The 17,818-nt window shown below is 41.7% G+C and overlaps 1 protein-coding gene across 7 annotated transcripts in view; it reads left to right on the top strand.

The window, feature by feature from the left end:
* TIAM1 (TIAM Rac1 associated GEF 1) overlaps positions 1-17,818 on the top strand; it is a 378,364-nt gene that overhangs the window by 295,554 nt on the left and 64,992 nt on the right. For all 7 annotated transcript variants that reach the window (XM_077878962.1, XM_077878965.1, XM_077878964.1 and 4 more), the window contains 3 exons: positions 2,389-2,559; positions 8,981-9,085; positions 16,439-16,520. In XM_077878962.1, coding sequence (XP_077735088.1) covers positions 2,389-2,559; positions 8,981-9,085; positions 16,439-16,520 — 358 coding nt within the window. The remainder of the gene's footprint in view (positions 1-2,388; positions 2,560-8,980; positions 9,086-16,438; positions 16,521-17,818) is intronic.

Here is a 17,818-nt window from a genome sequence, read left to right as displayed (position 1 = left end):
CCCTCTCTGCCCACACATGCTGTTTTGTTCCCTTTAATTTCAAAGAACTGTTCCGATAGTATATTCTTTAAAAAAAAAAAAATGCATTTGCTTCCTGAAGACAAGTATTCAATTAAAGATTCACAGACTTGTTCCAACCTTGTGCTTGGATTTAAAAGGGGTTGTCAAACTGCTCTGATTGAAAGCCCATAAAGAATATTGATTTTTTTTTTTCTCCCTGGGCCACTTTTTTTCAGACTCTAAATAAATGGACATCCCTAGTTTTAAAGACCCTCGTGTAGTGATACCAGCAACCTCTTTGTTCAGGGGGTTCTGATGTTGATAATGTGACCTTGGAATGATCCTCTGGTTCTCGGACTCGGAATCAATATGACAGGGAGTTCAGCTCTTGGTTGCCATGCAACCAGGCGATGGAGGGTCAGCAGTAACACAGCCCCGCATTCTAGATGGGAGTTCAGCCTCTGAAACCAGGGTGTGATGGGGAGTTCCGGCCACTAGATAGGGAAGAGAAAAGGGTGGCCAGGGGCAGGCCTTTTCTCACTTTCATACTCAGACTACTCCTGGATTATGTCATCGTGGGTGCCAAGGCAGCTGTCCTTGGAAATACCCATCCACCGCCCTCTCTTTGAAAAACTCTCTCTGATGAGATCTGGTGTAATTAAATCACTGTATCTATGTGCCATCCAAGCATAGTTTCTGATGTTAATGAAGCCATTTCTGAAGTGAGGTAACTCATCTTGCATGCTATTATTAGTTCACTTTTAATGTTAGGATATCTTCTCCAGGCACACAGATCCTGGAACCTGCATTTGTTTTTTCCTTTGGATTTTTGTGTCCCTTTTGTTTTTCTGTTTCTCCGAGATCATTCCTTATTCCACTTCTTGGCTGGCTAGAATGCCTTGATCTCAAAGAGCTGGTTCAATGCAAAGCCTGGGTTGATCCAGTGCTAAGGGACACTTGTTTAACATGGTACATGAGGAGGGCGCCTGGGTGGCTCAGTTGGTTAAGCGACTGCCTTCCACTTGAGTCATGATCCGAGGGTCCTGGGATCGAGCCCCATGTGGCTCCTTGCTCAGTGGGGAGTCTGCTTTTCCTTCTCCCTCTGCCCCTCCCCTGTGCTTGCACTCTGTCAAATAAATAAAAATCCTAAAGTGCTCGCTTTGGCAGCACATATACAAAAAAAAAAAAAAAAAATCCTAAAAAGAAGAAAAAATGTCGTGCATGGGAGCAGTAGGAAGATTCCAGTTTTAGTTAATGGGATTCAGCCAAGTTGACTGCTCTTTGCCGATTCCTTCCTAGGGGTTCAATTTATCTGCAAAGGTGATATCCTTCAAAGCCAGAGCTGAAACTGTCTTGTCAACTGAATTTAGCTTAGTACCTTTACAAAAATATTTCACCCATGCTGGGATCCATTCTTTTTATGAATGGAAGTTGTTACATGGCTACCTCTCAACCTCTGTTTGGAAATTTGTTTCTCTCGTAATTTGTGAATACGAGCCTTGTTGTTGGTAACCTTTAGATATGTATTTAATGATCAGTGGCCTGGTTATGAACCACTAATCAAGTCTTGTCTTAGTACAACTTGCCCATCAGTATTCTTGCTTCATTGCTGAAATCTAACATCATTCTTTGTTTGCTTCTTTCAAAGAGATTGGGCTCCTGTTTCATTGCTACTGGGTGCTTTAGCTTAGCTCGCTTAGATTAATCCAGCTGCTGAATGTGTATGTAAGACACGTCTTCTCCCATTTCCTTACAAACTTGATGCTGCTCTCTGGCCCTCAGGTAGAGTAGTGGAGAGGGTGGAGTATGGCAACAGCCTTAGAAGGCCACAAAGCCCATGCCTGAGGGTCTCCTAACCTCAGCTGGGGAACGGTACTGTCTCCCTCCTGGAGCTGTCCTGGACGTCAAATGCAAGCACAAAAATGATGCTACCTGTAAATATGTAGTGCTAGAGCGTCTTTTCTTTAGAAGTTTCCTTGAGGCCTCATTGTCTCACCCAGTAGACATTCTTGCTGTAGGAATGCCCTACTCTATCTAACTTAAGATGGGTTTGTGGAAGAAATCCTAGCAAGAATGCTGAGCTGAATGGATGACCCGTTTCTTTCTTTCTTCCAAATTTTGGTACCCGCTCACACAGTGCCCACCTATGGATGCCGTGGACCAGGTATACGGTCTGCTTTGTATCTAAGAAATCTCTCCTCCCCATTAAAGCTCTTTCCCCAGTGGTTTCTTCCTGTCTCTGAACATTCCCCTCTCTCCTTAACCAGTGCCACCACTTCTGCTCTGGGCCATTTTCATGGAAATAATTAATCCCCATGTACAATCCAAGGAATCTAAGATGGCAAAGCCTGACTATTGTTGCCCGGCTAACTTTATTTCTTACCGTAGAGGGAAAAAGAAATGGTCTTGCCCAGCGTCCACCAGCACAATCCTGATTGCGACATTTGGGTCCATGAGTATTTCACTCCGTCCTGGTTCTGTCTGCCAAATAATCAGCCAGCCCTGACAGTCGTCCGGCCAGGCGACACTGCCCGGGACACCCTGGAGCTGATCTGCAAGGTATGAAAGTACTTGGGGTTATTTCTGATCTGCACGATATGAAAGTACTTGGGGTCGTTTCCTTGAGAAGAGCAGTGGGGGCTGGAGGCATCTTCCATGGCACACATGGAAATTGAGAAAGTGCAAGAGAGGAAAGCATTCCAAGTATACCTCCATTTTTCTCCCAGAGCAGCTTTGGATTCCTTTGTGATCATATGTATAATAAGTGGCAGACAGTTCTTTGGCCTTGGGAGGACAGGGATTCTTTTTCAGTGGCTTCTTTGAATATGTATATTTCATAGGTTTATAATAAATGTATTGCTTATTCATTGCAAAAATTTTTAGAAAATTTAGGTAAAGAACAAAGCAGATGATACGTACCCTTACAAGATCTAGAAGTAATAATGCAGACATTCTGGTCTTTGCCTTCCCTTCCGTTTTCTACACACACACGCACACACACACACACACACGTATTTAATGGTATGTGTACTGTGTGTTACCTGCTCTTTGACAGCAATGGACACACCATGGCCATCTGGGTAGGGAGAAACTGAAATAAATATGTGTGACCTCTGTGATGGGAAACTCCCTTTCCTATAAAACACATCATTAGCCTCTTTTGTGTGCGTGTGACAAATGCCTGAGCTCACTCTCTCTGCTTCCAGTTTAAGCTGAGAAACTTCCAAATCTTTTTCAAGGTCAACATGGTTTTATATTTTTTGCCCCTGAAAGGCAGCCGGATGAAGTCCCTTGAGAAAGGGAAGCAAAAGAGGAAAGGAAAGAGCTTTTCTCATGTGCCTGTTTTTACTTTCACACAATTGATAGCACTGATAGTTTTATTTAGTAGTCCAATTAAACCTGAGAAAACACTGATGCCCCACCCTCACCCCGCCCCATTATACAGATGGAGAAGGTGAGGCTCAGAGAGTCACAGCTCCTGGCCTGGAGACATCATAGGCAATTGCAAGGGAGAGACGGGGCCCACAACTACCTGGCTGCTCTGAGCCTGGGTGTTTCCTCCGGTACCAGGTCAGTCATCAGGAAGGATCAGAAGGGTCAGAAGAATCTAGAATATATTCTTTAGACAGTGTGATGGTTTTCCCCAGGGCCACTAACGCGCAAGTGGAAACCTTTCTGGTATAATTTTGCCCTAGAAGAAATTGGATGGGTATAATGACATTTTTAGGACCTCCTCACTCAACACAATGGTTTCTAAACACTAACTAACTTTCACGACCAGAACAAGCACCTTAGTGCTGTCTCTGTTTAATTCTACAATCAGCAATTTTTGAATTTGTTAAAGAAAACAATCACTAGGGCCTTTGTAAAGAAAAAAAAAATATGGCTCTTTTCTATGAGTGGGAGAAATGAAACAGTCTGGCTCAAATAAGCCTGATGTGGAAGAAATGGAGAAGGGCCATTTGTTTCAGGACAAAGCTAAAACCAGCCCCCACATAGGTGTTAAAAATAATGATACTCTGTTTCATGCTTTGAATCTTTCACGTACGTGAATTCCAGCTTTTTGAAGATAATGGTGTTTCTGTTCACATTTTTCATTTTAATTACTTAACAAAATTGGTCTATTGAGGATTTCTGCATTCTTTTATTTATAGATTAGCACGATTCTTTAGAGACCCATTAATATTCTGCAGAGCTATGGGAATTATTCTCAGAACTGCAGCTGTAGGTGTCAAAAGTAGGACTCTGTCGGGTTTTTGTTTTTGTTTTTGTTTTTTCATAAGCCAAACTCTGGGGGGTCCTTCTGGGGGATGGCATTGCTTTAGTGCCTCCTGTATGCATCAGCCTCAGACAGAATTAGGGATTGAAGGGTAGGTCACAGTTTTCCGATGACCATTGATTGGTCGAAAATTGAACAGTGAGTGGGAAAAAATAGTGATGGGCCCAATTTTAGGTACTTTTCAAGCTTTGGCCTTGATAGAAACTTAAAGGAATGAGGAATATTGTCACAGCGACTAGGGACCATCTTTAGATAGAGAGCAAGTCGGATCTGTAAACCCTAGAAAGTGTTTATTTCTGTCACTTGAAAGGCTTTTGATGGCATTTTGAGGGCATTCATCCCTTTCTCTAACAACCGAAGGCCGTCCTGCCCAATTTTCTTTGGATCCTCAGCTCTTTTTCACCAAATGTAGAAATAAAGACAAAAACAGTATGGTGTGGAACAAGCTTAATAAGTGTCACGAGTTTAAAAATGGAAAACTTTTGTGTGCACTTTAAGAAATTGATGGTCTCTGGGAAAGCACCCATGTAGGATAAATTATATAGTGTGCTAAGAGCCAGGTGCCTTCTAAAGCTGGCTTCTTCTTTGGAAAACACTTTATTGTAATTAGTGGAGCCAGTTTTACTCTTAAGAGGGGAAGAGATAATGGGGAAACAGTGCCACATGTTATTAATGATCTAATTAATGGTGAGTGTTTTTTGCTCTCAGAGGAGGGACTGAAAAAAAAAAAGGTGATTGTCAGAATGTCTGTCTCTTATTTCTTTATTGTCATTCTCAACGTTGGTGATGGATGCTTTTTCTAATATTTAATAATCAATCTCTTTCTTCTGTCTCTTGCATTCAGCTCATTCTCTTTCCTATCCTATCTGATCCACATCATTTCACATCAGTTTGTCATCTGCCATCCGAGCACCAGTCAAGTTCTGGTATAGTAAATGTTTCAAGATCTACATTTCATGTACAGTTCATGTTATGGATGTTACGAAAAAGATTGTTGCTAAATGTAGCAGGTAACCACGTTGGCCTGTGGGTTTTCGATATATTCTGATCATTGCAATTATCAAAATAATTGCCAAAAATCCACTCACCCATACTTAATTGATGTAATTCACATGTATCCCTCAGATCAGTTTTATTTCATGCCATCACTATGTTGGCTTATGACTTTGATTATTCTAATAACCACTGGCTTAAAAAAAAAAAGTCACCTTGAAGGAGAGAGTAAATATCTTTGGAAATTCCGTAGTAGCACTTGCGTGTGCGTGTGTGTGCGTGCATGTGTGTGTGTGTGTTTGCATTTGCATGGACTTCTATATGTGATAACTGCATGCTTTTATGTTTCCCTGAGAAGTTGGGCAGAAATGGAAGAGCAAACCCTAATGGATTGAAAGATCATATTATTATCATAATTGGCTCAAAGTATTTACTGAAAAAAGCTGCATTGTATTTTCCTTTTTCATTCTTTGAAGTAGATGCAAATTAAAAAAAAATGCCAATTAAACTAGTACTTGTTCTATGGTAATATTTATCTTTAGGTATAACTTGTGGCTGCATGGCCTCAAAATGAATCAAACACTCTGTAAATAACTTAAGTAAATGTACGTCGAGAAACAAATTGGTACCACTTAAATTTTTCCCTCACTGAATCTCTCTTGAGTTAGGAAGCTTTCTCCTGAATGTTTTACAAGTCTACAGCAGGCCAAATATTTAGAATTGCCATGTTAAAATATTCATTGATATTTGGAATTCTTTTTGCACAAAGATGCATTGTGAACATGGTAATTTGCTCGACCTGCTTTGGTATTGACTTGCAGATACTTGGGAAGCATAAAATTCTTCTTGAGGCTTCTGATGATCTGATTTAATTCGTTAGAATGAGGTAATTCATCAGTTAATTCATTAGGATTTTGCCTTCAAGTTGGAGCAGCCATGACCAGTGAGGGCTTATAACCGAGAAATATTTACCAAAATGATAGACACTCTGGTATATTGATCCAACGTCCCATTTTTAGGGTAACTGCTTACTGACCAATCTAAGGATGCCTTGGTTACAAGGAAGACCATTTAAAATTTCCTTTGTTGCATGTGCCATTTTAATTTTTCTAAATCATCAAGACATTATTGTAACTTAATGAAATTTGAAAAAGATGGTGGTAAAGGGGGTGGCAAGAATCAGTCTCATGACTATCGTATTTATCACTCTCTTGTTGTCTTTGCTGTGTTATGTTAAGTGAGGTACTTTGACAGCTGTCATTTGTCATTCTCTGTACATTGTGTAAATGTTTCAGCACAGTAGCATTTAAGGTGTGATGAGAATCTCTAGTCTTCATCGGGACCATCTTAACATCTCTGGTGCCTGACCGTGGGCCATTTGTCTCTCACACTGAGGGTTCAGGAACCAGAAGCTTCTTAGGTGAGGTTGCTATTTGGGTCCGACTTCCAGAAGACTGTCTAAGTGGCAGCCTCACTGGGAGTGTCCACAGAGTGTTTATTAATGATGACAGTCAGGTTGCCAAATAGATTTGTTCCTGTTAACCAAGACCCTATGGAGTTTCATTTCTCTTCCCTGCCTACCTCAGTCAGAAACAGATGGTGAAATAAATTTTTTCTTCCACTTAAAGATTTCAGTGAGGACCTAGGTAGGTGGGAAGCATTTGCAGCTTCTATCTCTGGAGGGAAACTTTCCTTATCATATTACTCTAAATATTATTATTTCGTTGATGTTTGTCTCAGCAGCTCTCCCACAAGCCATAGATGGCACACTTTAAAACTTGCCTGTTTTACGCTTCTCTGGGTTACCCATACACTCTTTTATCTTAGACCAGTCATCTGGGTCTGTCAGACACTGAGCATTTGATTTCCAATACAGACAGAGCCTGAAATCAAGGTACACAGGCTCAGTGGTGATCACACAGTGGGCTTCAGATGGTCACTTTACTCAGGAAGAGGATGCAGTGTGATTGGGGGTTCCTAAGAATCACTGATCGAAACTTCTTTATCATTCTGCTGGGTGTTTAGAACGAACTCATTTGTGCTTTCTGGAAGTGTGCTTTGATAATAACGCAGGATGCCAATTTTGCACGTATATTTATTTTAAAAAGCAGGGCAGCCCCGGTGGCTCAGCGGTTTAGCACCGCCTTCAGCCTGGGGTGTGATCCTGGAGTCCCGGGATTGAGTTCCGCACCAGGTTCCCTGCATGGAGCCTGCTTCTGCCTCTGCCTGTGTCTCTGCCTCTCTGTGTGTGTGTGCCTCTCATGAATAAATAAATAAATAAAATATATTTTTTTTAAAGCAAAGCCACCACCACCCTATCTTCCATTTTCTGCACACCCATTCCCCACAGTCATACATACTCCTGAAGGCTGCATTTATGTCTTATTATTTTCTATATCTACAGTGTTTCACATGGTGTCTGGCAGACCTAAGATTATGTTAGATGTGATTGATTATTATTGGAATAATGGTTGGGATGATCTTACTTCGGTCTTTAAAATGTTTTTGGGGGGATGGGCAGAGTAAATAGAAAGCAGATTAAACCAGTGAAAAATCAGTTTCACTTCTATTGAAACAATTCTCACCAGTGGAGCTTTTGGTGTGATTTTATATTTATGAAAAGTTTCAAATTTATTTAAGAGTAGAGATTCATGTAATAAACTCCTGCGTATTTATCGCCAAGGTTCTATGATTACCGAATTATGCTTCATCTGTTTACTAGCTCCTTTCCAACCCCTGCTCTGGATTATTTTGGAAGCATATTGCAGACATCATATCTTTATCTACTAGTACTTTAGGATGAATCTCTAAAAGATAAGAATGCTTTAAAAAAAAAAAGACTTGATTTAAACATTTTCTATCAATACATTTTCAGGCTGCTATGTAACCTTCTTTGAAGAGCACTTTCTTACTTTTTTCTCTTGCATCTTCATTAATATATACTGAGGATTATTTACAAAACTACATTGCCTCTATTGCTTTTTACCGCAACATTAAATCAAAGAGGACTTTCTAGAAGGGAAAAATCAGTTGACCTGTTCTGGACCAAAGGAGCAGGCCTGGAAATTTCAATCCTTAACTATTTTAGAATTGTTTTCTTTGGGCAAGTCATTCAGTGTGTTTCCAAAGCTGGACCCATGCCCGTCTGCACTGCCCCCGGAGGGAGTCTCACTCGGGGTGTATATAAATAAGACCAAAATCCAAATGCCTTGTCTTCACACTGACTTGCCTGCAAATGAACTGTTAACAACTGTCCCAGTGTCCCCATGTGGTTAGAAAAACAACTTTGCCAGGGCATAGCTTTTTTCTATCACTAGGAATACTTCCTTGCCTTTCTGTTACTTTTCTTCTTTAATCACCTTTGTAGGTTTGGAATTCTGTTGAAGGGCCTCGTTGATGGGTTTTGTTGCAAAACCGGTGTTAAAGAGCATAATGACTCAGATCAGTAGAAGTGAAGATGTGACTCAGTCATTCCTGTGGAACTCATAAGCTATCCATGGAATATTATTCATCTGTTCAATGAAAATGCTTTTAGACTTTGAGATTTAGACATAAACCTTCTAAGAGGTATAGGAACCTTACCCCCTCCTTAGTAAGAAATCTCTATGATTCTCGGGGGGTACATGATAGTATGTCAGTGGTACGCTAATTACTCTTATTTGCCATTGAACAGACATTGTCTCTTCTTTTTCCTTTCTTTTGTCCCAGACACATCAACTGGATCATTCTGCTCATTACCTGCGTCTGAAATTTCTAATAGAAAACAAAATGCAACACTACGTTCCAAAGCCTGAGGAGGACATTTATGAGCTGGTAATGTTTATGACTGTTGTCCAAGTACATTCTGTAGGAGATTATTTTTAAATTATATGTGTGCTCGTGCTAATTGTGGTTGGTGAAGTGGAATGAATTCTAAAATAAATGAGCCTCATTTGGAGCTCTAAAGTTTGTGGGGATGGCCGTACTTATCACAATGTGTCTGCCGAGTAGAAATGCCACCTTTGTTTATGCAAGGAGCAAGGCAACGTAATCATGAAAAATTGAAATCCAGAGCTGAGTCTCAGAATTTCAGTTGTTATTCCTAGCTTTCCTTGCAGCTCTGACAGTCCTTGGTTTTTAAATTGGTGACTCAAAGATCAGCTCGCTGTTGTCAGAAAAAAAGCACTAACTCCAGTTTTGGGTGACTTCCACCTGCAGATTGAAACCGATAGGTTGGATCCTGTGGGGTGAAAAAGCTGCCATGCGATTAAAATGTCCCGGTCTTTTGTAACTGTACTTAGATAGATTCCTGGGGACATTTATGTATGCTTGAGTTTCATTATGGGAGTTGGGTTCTAAACTATAGCTGGGTTTTATAGCGTCCTTACTGTTTACAAATTTTGTGGTATTGGCAAAAAACGAGGTGCTAATATACAGGTGATCTTTGAACAGTACAGGGGTTAGGGGTGTTAACTGCACAAAGATTCGAGTATAATTTTTGACTCCCCCAAAACTGAACTACTAAGGGCCTACTATTGACTGGAAGTCTAACCGATAACATTAACAGTCAATTAATACATATTTGGTATATTATATGCATTGTGTACTGTATTCTTACAATAATGTAAGCTAGAGAAAAGAAAATGTTATTAAGAAAGTCATAAAGAGGGGTGCCTGAGGGGCTCAGTCAGTTAAGCAGTGGACTTCGGTTCAGATCGTGATCTCAGGGTCCTGAGATTGAGCCCCACATTGGGCCCCGTGCACAGTGAAGGAGTCTGCTTCTCCCTCTCCCTCTGCCCCTGCTCATGCTCTCTCGCTTGCTCTCTTTCTCTCTCAAATAAATAAATGAAACCTTTTTTAAAAAACAAAAACAAAAAGTCATAAGGAAAAGAAAATACATGTGCAGTCCTGTAAAAAAATCTATGTAAATAAAAGTGGCCCCATGTAGTTCAGATTCCTGTTGTTCAAGGGCCCAACTGTGCTTAATTTCTAGGATTTTGTAAAGATTAGAGATAATGGTGCACATAGTAGATGCTCAATAAAAGGTGGTCATGGTAACAACACAGCGACAAGTTCCTTTTTTGTTAGCCGAGTGGTACATTTTTCAGTTCCAGGAAAGAGACATTTTGGGAACAAGGCGCCTCTTTATTGGAATTCATTCTTCGCTCTCTGCACTTAGTCATCCCTCTGGGGGCCACCGAGCTGCTTGCCACGGATACTCAAATGATAACAGCATGACTTCAGATGTGGTTGCACCACAGAGAGCAGAACTGAAAAACCCCAATAGCCTCTCTCTCTCTGAAAAGGAGAAGTGTGATTTAAAATTTAGTAGGGAATTTTGTTTTCAGTCAACTTCTTGGACGTTCACTTTATATACACTAGAGCTCGTCGATTTTTAGACCCACAATTCAATGAGTTTTAACCAACGCGCACCCTCCTGTTTCCAGTGCTGTAGTCATAACTTAGAACATTTCCATCATCCAAAAATGCTCCCTTGTGCCCCTTTAAGTCTTGCTAATGAAATAAGAGAGGGGGTGCGTTCATAGTTCTTTTCCGTGCCACGCAATCAATGGAAGAAGATCAAAATGAGGAGTCTATTTTCAACCATCGCCTAAATAATGAAGTGTTAATAGAAGAGAGAACTTTTCACAGAGAGTAGCTGATTTATTTACTTATTTTTTCCTCTGGCATGTGGAAGAGCCCCAATTTTGTTCTCTCTGAGCAGAAGAAACAAAAACCCTCTTCCTTACTTAAAAAAGAAAAGTTCATTGCTGATAAGACTAGAATAGCTATTAGATCATCCGCATATTTGCACCATGGTGGACATGACCTTCATATGTTGTACCTAAACAACTTCTGTGGCCCGTGTATCTCACACATAGTAGGTGCAGGAGACACATCTTTTGAAATTATATTGACTCACTTATTATTTTTGAGTCTTGGCCATCCTGTGGTTCATCCAATATGGGAGATGGAGGTGTGCCAAGCTTAGTCTGTTTGATCTACAGTTGCTGGACAGGTGTTCTAATTATAATTGTCTAAAAGAATCTAAAATGCAAAGGGAACATGGTATTCTTTCTTGCTCATTGCAAAAGGTCTCCAGCTCAGAGATCCCTGAGGAAGCGAATGCCATAGACTCATTAATGTTATTGTTCGGATTGCAAGTGAGTATTGCTTACTCACATCTCTATTTTTACCAAGATTCTGAACTTTTTTTTGTTCTTCCTTTTTTTTTTTTTTTTTTAAGATTTTATTTATTTGAGATAGAGAAAAAGAGAGAGCATCAGGGGAGGGACAGAGGGAGAACCAGACTCCTGAGTAGGGAGCCTTACAGTGGTCTTGATCCCAGGACCCTGAGATCATGACCTGAGCCAATGGCAGATGCTTAACCAACTGAGCCACCCAGGCACCCCTGAACTCTTTTGTTCTTTTTTTTTTCTTTTGTTCTTAAGATAGCTTGTGCAAGTTGGTAAAGCCTCTAGGTCCCTTGTCAGATTAATATTTTCAGTTGCATGAAATAAAAGATATAGGATTGCCTATAGCTTAATTATTTGGAAATCATTATCAAAAGCATTCTTAAAGTTATAGATAATATATGTGCTTCTTTCTGGGCTCAGTAAATAATAAGACCTAGCACTAGATCTGAAAGGTACCAGGGTTTCGAAGTAGTGACGAGCGTGAATAATACTTTGAGGTAGTAGTGGCAACTAGAATGTGTTTGGAAAATAACTATTTTTTACTTGTGACAAGGTCACAGCCACTGCTAAGACTGCTGTATTTGTTGCCTACATTTATTTAGGATCGAAGGAAATGCTAAAGTTTCAGTTACAGGTTAGTGACTATAAAGAAGTGTAAGTTCAGAGACCCCTTGAATTCCACCCAGGGGTCCCTGGTTTCCAATCCCTGATATAGGCCATTAAACTGCTACTGATGTCATTCCAAGGCAGGGGGTGTCTGAACACAGCATTCTTGGAAGCTTTTTAGAGTTTGCAGGTTTCAGAGTATTGACCCATGCTGAGCAGGCATCAGACTGTACATGGTTAATTAGTTCCCATAGCCCACCTCCATTTGATATTTGACAGACCAGGGAAGCTCATGGATGTATGAAGATGTTCAGATGTACAAAGATGTTTCCCGAAAAATAACTCATTTATAGATGACTGTCCCATTATGTTTTATTCTCTGACATCATTTTACCCAATGTTCTTTAGTCATAAAGACCAATAGTTATTAGCAAAAGTGTGTACTAGATTTTAAGGATTTGAGGGGTCTAGTATGTTTATTTTGGTGGCTTAGAGGGTCCTCTTGCTCATGAATGGCCATGAATAGTCAGTCATCTGCTCATCTGCTTGCTGGTTACCTTTTAACATATAAGTGGTACCAGTTTGGAGACTTTTTCATACTTAATTTTAGGCCCAGTTGATAGAATGGTAATAAATAGGGAATCACCAGCTTTTCAAAACCCATATTAAATGTGTTTTTCTTAAAGTGACAGGTGGGAATAAAGAGTTTGCAGAAACACTGGTAAATCGATTTCTTTGTCCAGCATGTATGTATTTGGCACTTATGTGTGCCCAGCACCACTGCAGCTGTTCTAGGCACCAGAGTACATAACCAAAAATCCCTATTCCTAGGGCCACCTGTCTGGCTCAGCCCATAAAGCATGTGACTCTTGATCTTGGGGTGATGAGTTCAAGTCCCCTGTTGGGCATAGAGCCTACTTAAAAAAAAAGATGGAAAAATCTCTGCTCCTTGTGGAAACTATATTCCAGTTTGTGGAGACAGATATAAAAATATGTAAATTTTTTGCATAAAGACATGTAAATGTGCAATGTTTAGGAGGATGTGAAGAGCTTGGAAAGAAAAGGTTAGGTCAAGGGGAGAGAGAGATGGGGCATCCAGAAGCAGAGAGTACCGCTCCTTTAGCCGTGTTTGGGTTGATGTTTGAACAGGGAGTGAGGTGACAAAATGAGTCATAGAGGTATTTTGCTTTTTTGTTTTTGTTTTTTATTTATTTATTTATTTTTTCATAGAGGTATTTTGGAGGGAAGTGTTCTAGGCTGAAGGAACAAAGCTGGGTAAGGTCCTGGGGGGGAGGGGTGGCAGGAGTGGAGGTGGTTTACTTGTGTGTGAGGAGAGCCAGTGGGTAGGGTAAGGGAGGGGGCTGGCTAGAGGGTGAGAGAGGATACAGGAAGGGAGGAGAAGGGGACCAGGAATGGGCCATGCAGGTCCTACGTGAGAGAGGAAACCCAGGGGAGAAAGGACATTAGTGGACTTCTGTCTTAGTAGGCTCAATGTGGCTGATGTGTGGCCAGTGGACCAGAGGGCATAAGAAAAGTCGCTGAGAGCAGGCAGGGAGCTAGTGAGCTCTAGCTGGGGCAGTGGCTGATGCTGGCTTGGACCAGGGCACGCAAAAGGAGATGTTGTAAGAAATTACAGTGATTTCATGATAACTCGAATACCTGGTGCTCAAGTGTTTTCCTAAATCTGATGATCTTTTGATCTGGTATTTGAAAAGTGACAAGGCAGGAATCCCTGGGTGGCTCAGTGGTTTAGCGCCTGCCTTTGGCCCAGGCCGTGATCCTGGAGACCCGGGATCGAGTCCCACATCGGGCTCCCTGCATGGAGCCTGCTTCTCCCTCTGCCTGTGTCTCTGCCTCTCTCTCTCCTCTGTAAGAGGAGAGGTACCTTTGGTACCTCCTTTAAATAAAATCTTTAAAAAAAAAAAAAGAAAAGAGGGAAAGCCTGTGACATCATTGCTTTAATGAAATAAGGGGAATGTGTATGATGTTTCGCTGTTAAACAAGTTCGTCTCAAAGTACGAAATTTCAGCTTTTCCAATTTCAGACATTGAGTGTAATTGCGTTGAAAATATATCTTCAAGGACAGACCCTTCTTGAGGTTTTTTATGTATTTTATTAGTGCTCTTCACTAAACAACGATATTCGTCTACTACCCTAAGAAAGGACTGTGGCCAAGGGGCTTATACCTAGATTTACACTAAGTTATTGTCTGAGTCTGGTAAAAGACACAGCAGCTTTCACACCAATCCAAAGACAAGTAGGAGGCAATATTATGAAAGAATAGAAAGATTATTCACAAAGCTATATTCCCACTGGATCCGTCGAAAACTATTTGGAACTTTGCAGAGATGATTGGAACACACGGTGGTAGACTGCCACCTAGGGTAGGAGTTCGGCTCTCGAGGAAATTTTTGAAAAGTTAAAAACTGGGGGATCCCTGGGTAGCTCAGTGGTTTAGTGCCGCCTTCAGCCCAAGGTGTGATCCTGGAGTCCAGGGATTAAGTCAGGCTCCCTGCATGGAGTCTGCTTCTCCTTCTGGCTGTGTCTCTGCCTCTCTCTCTCTCTGTGTCTCTCATGAATAAATAAATTAAAAAAAAAAAAAGTTAAAACCTAAGGCCTGAAGTAAGTTGAACCCAGTCCAGAGCATTTTATTGAGCATCCCATGGCGCTCGAAAATATGGCATGAAACTTTCCTGTATTTGGTATTTATCACTTCAGCAATTGTATTTTCTGGACTAAAGATCAGGTTTCTAATTGATTTCTTCTGAGTGTAAAATGTATTTGTGAGAACAGTTTTCCTGAAGTATATTAAAAAAGGGGGGGCACCTGGGTGGCTCAGTGGTTGAGCATCTATCTGCCTTGGGCTCAGGGCATGACCCTGGGGTCCTGAGATCGAGTCCCACATCGGGCTTCCCACAGGGAGCCTGCTTCTCTCTCTGCCTGCTCTCTGCCTCTCTCTCTCTCTCTCTCTCTCTCTGTGTGTGTGTGTTTCTCTCATGAATAAATAAATAAAATCTTAAAACACACACACACACACACTAAATGATGGCCACTAACACATTGCATTTGTCAGAGGCTGCGTTAAGTTAGGTGTTCTCGAGGACCCAGGATGTGTGGTCAGTGTTCAGGCCTCTGCTCCCTGGCTTTCTATTACAGCAGCCCCCGGGCTCTTGAGTCCCAAGCATTGGGGTCCCCTCTCCCACCTGTCAACTGCCATAAGTGAAAAGAAGGAAACCACGGTTCTTTTCTACTTGCTGGAACTACGTTATTTCCTGAGGAATGACCTTGTGGTGAGAGATGGGAGCAAACTTAGATAACCACCAAGACTTCCCTTCCGTGCTAAAGGACAGCCTTCTCTTACTAATGTTGGCACAGATAGATTTTCATTTCAAAATCGAATGATGCTTTTTAAGTTCCATATGAGCTTTGACACATCTCTTTGTTTTGGAATGTTTATCAAATTTTTGGAAATAGCTTTTGACTTGCTTACCTAAGAAGTAAGGTTTGGTACCTCCAAGTGAAAATGAAGGATATTAAATTGAAATACGTTTTCTGGTGTGTGAACTCTAGCTTTCTGTTATCTTTTTCCCCCCAGGCTTTCTTGGGTTTCTAGAGAACTGATTAATTCATGTGCTTTAGTTTTCTAGCTAATTTGGTATAATCCCGTGGCTAAAAGAGAATATCTTGCATTTATATAATTTTCTGTCAATTTCAGTGCTCTAATTTGTGGCCACTTATTTGTTGTTGTTTTTTTTTTTAAGATTTTATTTATTTATTCATGAGAGACACAGAGAGAGGCAGAGACACAGGCAGAGGGAGAAACAGGCTCCCTGAGGGGAACCCGATGCAGGACTCGATCCCAGGACCAGAACCAAAGGCAGACACTCAACCACTGAGCCACTCGGGCATTCCTGTCACCACCTACTTGTGTTACTATGAACCTTTTGGGCAGAAATGGTTTGTGAGCAGAAGAGAATGGAAGCACAGAGATTTCTCCTCTTCCTAGGAATTTCTTGTCAAGATCTTTATAGCCTCTTCCTGATTTTAATAATTTTTTTCCTCAGTACTGGAGAGTTCTTTTAGGCAGGGAGGGGCAGAAGGAGAGGAAGAGGGAAAATCTTATGCAGACTTCACATCTAGCACGGAGTTGAATAGGGGTTGGGGGACCTTGATCTCATGACCCTGATGTCATGACCTGAGCTGAAATCGAGTCAGATGCTTAACCTACTGAGCCACCCAGGCTGCCCAAGGACTGGAGATTTTTGATTCCTGGAGATTTTTTTATTTAGCAAATTGCGAAAAAAAGGATTTACAAGACGATGTCTATTCCTAATAAGTTATTTATAATGCCTTCCTAATCAGACTCCTCTTTGTCACTTTTCAGCTGTACAAAGAAATTGAAATTTGTCCAAAAGTCACTCAGAACATCCAGATTGAGAAGTCAGATACGGCCAGTGATAATTATGGTACGTTTATTTTCCTTTGATCTTTGGTGTTTTTCAAGATAAAGCGATTCCTGTGTAAACATGCACTTATTTACAATTTAGTAAAATTCTTTTGGGGCCTATTTAAAACAGATAGCACATCTGGCTTCTGTGTGGGGCAGAGCAGCCAATCTCGGGGGAAAAAAGAGATATTTACTGTGGGTACGATGGAGACTTCAGCCTGAATTTCATAACCTTAATCATCAGGGTCCAACTGCCATAAAAAGGAAATGCCTGTATCGGGAATAGATCGTGTCACACCTCTCTCCCTCAAGTATACTCATTATTCCCCCTTCCCCCTCAAATAATGTTAAAACAACTCTTTTTGGCATTGAGCTGGGGGGCCCCAAGACTGCCCCTAGATTTGCGGATTCAGTAAGAGGACTCGGCGAATAGTCCTACTCATGACCATGGATGGCTTAACACAGGGAAACTGTACAGAGTGGCCTAATAAAGGGGAAAGGCACATGGGGTGCAGTCTGAGAAAACAGGCGCAGGCTTCCAAGTGTCCTCCCCCAGTCACACGGGGCGTCCTTATTCCCCAGAACCCAGCAACGAGCTGATAATGCGCGGGAGCTGTTGTCTCGTGGGGAAGTTTGTCCGCGCCCAGTCCCATAGATGCCCTTGGCCTAGCATGTTCCAAAGTTTCAGACTCCCAGGGGCAAGGCAGGTGTTGAGCACAAACCATGTTATTTGTACAAATTCAAGGCCCAGCGAGCCTCGTTAGTGTTGTCGGGAACCCACCCAACATCCGAGTTCCCAGATGCCAGCCAGGGGCCAAACTTGGAAGCAGGCAGGCCTTTCAAAGGAGAGCAGTCAGGGTTGCTGTGTTGACGCTTTTCCCCTCAGTTGCCTGCATCCTGGCGTAGTTGACTATATAATCCCTTCCGTATGTTTAAGCCTACTTAGCCTTACACTGTGTGATTTGAATAGCAGTGGAGTTAAAAGACGTGGGGAAACCCGTACCACGATATTAGTTACGAGTGGTGAGGTTGGCCAAGGGGGCTCAAAGCAGGGAAATGTGCTTCCTGAATTCACCAGGCATCTTCTGTGGGTTGGCCGGGACTCTCTATGTTGTCCTCACTCCCGGACACAGGCCAGCAGCAGCTGCCACCTGGGGCATTGTCCATCTCTTGGCAGAGGGGAAGAGAGACGTTGGGAAGCCAGGTGCTGGTGCCCTCACAGAGCTGTGTTAAAGCAGCCCCAGGGCCCCAGCTCCCAGCGAGGGGCAGAGAGGCGTAGCCCTGCTCTGTGTGCCAAGGAAGAGAACCTAGAAAGAC

The sequence above is a fragment of the Canis aureus genome, chromosome 30 (genome assembly GCF_053574225.1).
Source record: "Canis aureus isolate CA01 chromosome 30, VMU_Caureus_v.1.0, whole genome shotgun sequence".
In the NCBI taxonomy this organism is placed as follows: domain Eukaryota; kingdom Metazoa; phylum Chordata; class Mammalia; order Carnivora; family Canidae; genus Canis; species Canis aureus.
The sequence above is the reverse complement of the archived record's forward strand: the minus strand, read 5'-3'. Positions and strand labels throughout refer to the sequence as shown.